The sequence below is a fragment of the Quercus suber genome, unplaced genomic scaffold, assembly GCF_002906115.3.
Source record: "Quercus suber isolate HL8 unplaced genomic scaffold, Cork oak 2.0 scaffold_537, whole genome shotgun sequence".
Lineage (NCBI taxonomy): Eukaryota > Viridiplantae > Streptophyta > Magnoliopsida > Fagales > Fagaceae > Quercus > Quercus suber.
This window is the reverse complement of record NW_027069985.1, coordinates 481,798-484,059: the sequence shown is the minus strand read 5'-3', so window position 1 is coordinate 484,059 and position 2,262 is coordinate 481,798. Positions and strand designations below refer to the sequence as shown.

At 47.3% G+C, this 2,262-nt stretch overlaps 1 protein-coding gene across 1 annotated transcript in view; it reads left to right on the top strand.

Moving 5' to 3' along the window:
* Window positions 1–430: 430 nt before the first annotated feature.
* The window catches only part of LOC136063503 (respiratory burst oxidase homolog protein C-like), a 10,345-nt gene continuing 8,513 nt past the window's right edge, over window positions 431–2,262 (top strand). Inside the window, exons 1-2 of the mRNA XM_065764006.1 lie at window positions 431–572; window positions 821–1,401. Of these exons, the coding sequence (XP_065620078.1) occupies window positions 431–572; window positions 821–1,401 (723 nt within the window). The remainder of the gene's footprint in view (window positions 573–820; window positions 1,402–2,262) is intronic.

Below are 2,262 nucleotides of genomic sequence, written 5' to 3'. Positions count from 1 at the left end.
ACAGGGACGGTTACGGATCCAAACGGACAGACCGTTGGGACCAAATTAAAGCCACATGATGATGCCAGAAAGCGTTACCCAGAAGGAAGTTAAATCACCATAAATTATCCAACGGCTGGAACCTACAGCACATATATAAATCCCTCACACTCTCCCACGGAGGAGGTATGAACATATTGATATTGATGTTATTCTGATCGCTTATTCTTACGTAATTGTTGACACTAACTTTAGCATCGGAGACGTTGTGGCAGGCACCACACCGGTGACCGCCGTTGAGAAAGCACCATTGCAGAAGGTCTGAGATTGTCCCTGTCTGCATTTATTGACTAACGAATTCACATTTCATCAGTTTGGCGCCGTCTGTGGGGAACGACATTTTTCGTGTTCAAACTCGAAACAGTAGTTTCCTACTCTTGTTCATTTCAGGATGGAGTCCAATCAAGATTCCGCAGCCCTAGCTCAACAAGTCCAGGCCCTTACAGCCACGGTTGAAGAGCTGACTAAGCAAAACCAGGAAATGAGGCAACGACTTCAGCAGGAGGAAAATCGTTCGAGAGGAAATCAAGAAGGTGAAGGGGAAAGTTGCAGAAGAAGCGACCATCGAGGGCCAAATACTCCCGCCGAGCAAAATTTGGACTTTCTTCAGGAGATGACGAGGGAGATGGACGAACTAAGGAATGCCATCAAAGAAAAAACAGATCGAAGCGTGGATCGGCTGGTTCGGGCGACGGATTCGCCATTCACAACGGCAGTCCTCGACTGTCCAGTGCCCTCAAAGTTCCGGCTACCTCAACTCGAGCCCTTTGATGGGCTGAAGGACCCCCAAGATCACCTGAATACTTTCAAAACGACCCTGGGGCTTCAGCAGCCCCAGACGAAATACTGTGTCGTTCATTCCCAACAACACTCAAGGGGGCTGCCTGGGAATGGTTCACGAAATTACCAAGGTCGTCCATCGACACATTCGAGCAGCTGAGCAATGCTTTCCTGCAACATTTTATTGGAGGACAACGACCAAAGAGAACTGCGGATCACCTGCTCACCATCAGGCAGGGAGAGAAGGAGACATTGAGGTCGTACGTCAAGCGCTTTACCAGGGAGACATTGGAGGTAGATGAGGCTGACGATATGGTACAGTTGACAACTTTCAAGGCAGGACTGAAGTCTAGGGAGCTCGTCAGTTCACTCGCGAAGAACCCCCCAAAGACGATGGCTGAAATGCTCCTTAAAGCGCAGAAATACATGAACGCCGAGGACGCGTTGGCTGCTATCAGGGACGAGGGTAGAATGGAGGACAAAGGAAAAAGGGAAGACGACCGTAGAGGACAAAAGCGAGATCGTTCAGATCGTCATAATAATGACGGAGTCAGAAGGAAAGATGATAAAAGCTCACGGACGGTAAAATTCACCCTCTTGTTATGCTTGTTGACAAAATTTTGACACATATTCAAGATGAACATTACCTCAAATGGCCTCGACCATTACATTCGTCCCTAGTGTCCGTGACAAAAGTAAGTATTGTCGATTCCACAAAGATCATGGCCATTACACTGAAGACTGTAGGGATCTCAAAGAACAAATAGAAGAATTGATACGAAAAGGAAGTTGCAGAAGTTTATAAAGAAGGGAGAATACAACAATTCCGAGGTGAAAACAAAGGCCAACATGAGTCCTCGTCCAAGAGCGGGAATCGTCAGTCCCAACCTCCCCAAAATGTGATCGGGGAATACAGACGATCTGGGGGCCTATCACCGGGGTTCATTCAAGACACTTAAGAAAGCACACCAACGACAGGTGAATAGCGTCCACATGGAGCCCCACCAAAGCACAAACGAATGGATCAAGATATGAGCTTTAATGAGAACGATGCTCGAGGAGTGAAACAGCCTCATAATGACCCTTTGGTCGTCATGCTTACTATAGAAGGGTTCAACACAAAAAGGGTCCTCGTGGACAACGGCAGTTCTGCTGACATCATCTACTTTCCCGCATTCCAGCAATTGAAACTGAGGCAATTGACTCGTCATATGGACTTCCTGGTAGTAGATTGTCCTTCGTCATATAACGTCATCATTGGGAGGCCAGCACTCAACAAGTGGAAAGCGTCCACATCCACCTACTGCCTGAAGGTAAAATTCCCAACAGAAAATGGTATCGGTGAAGTTAAAGGAGACCAAATTTTAGCTCGGGAGTGTTACCAGGCTGTATTTGCAGCCAAGGAAAACCACACGTGGACGATAGAAGAAAAGAGGCGAACAA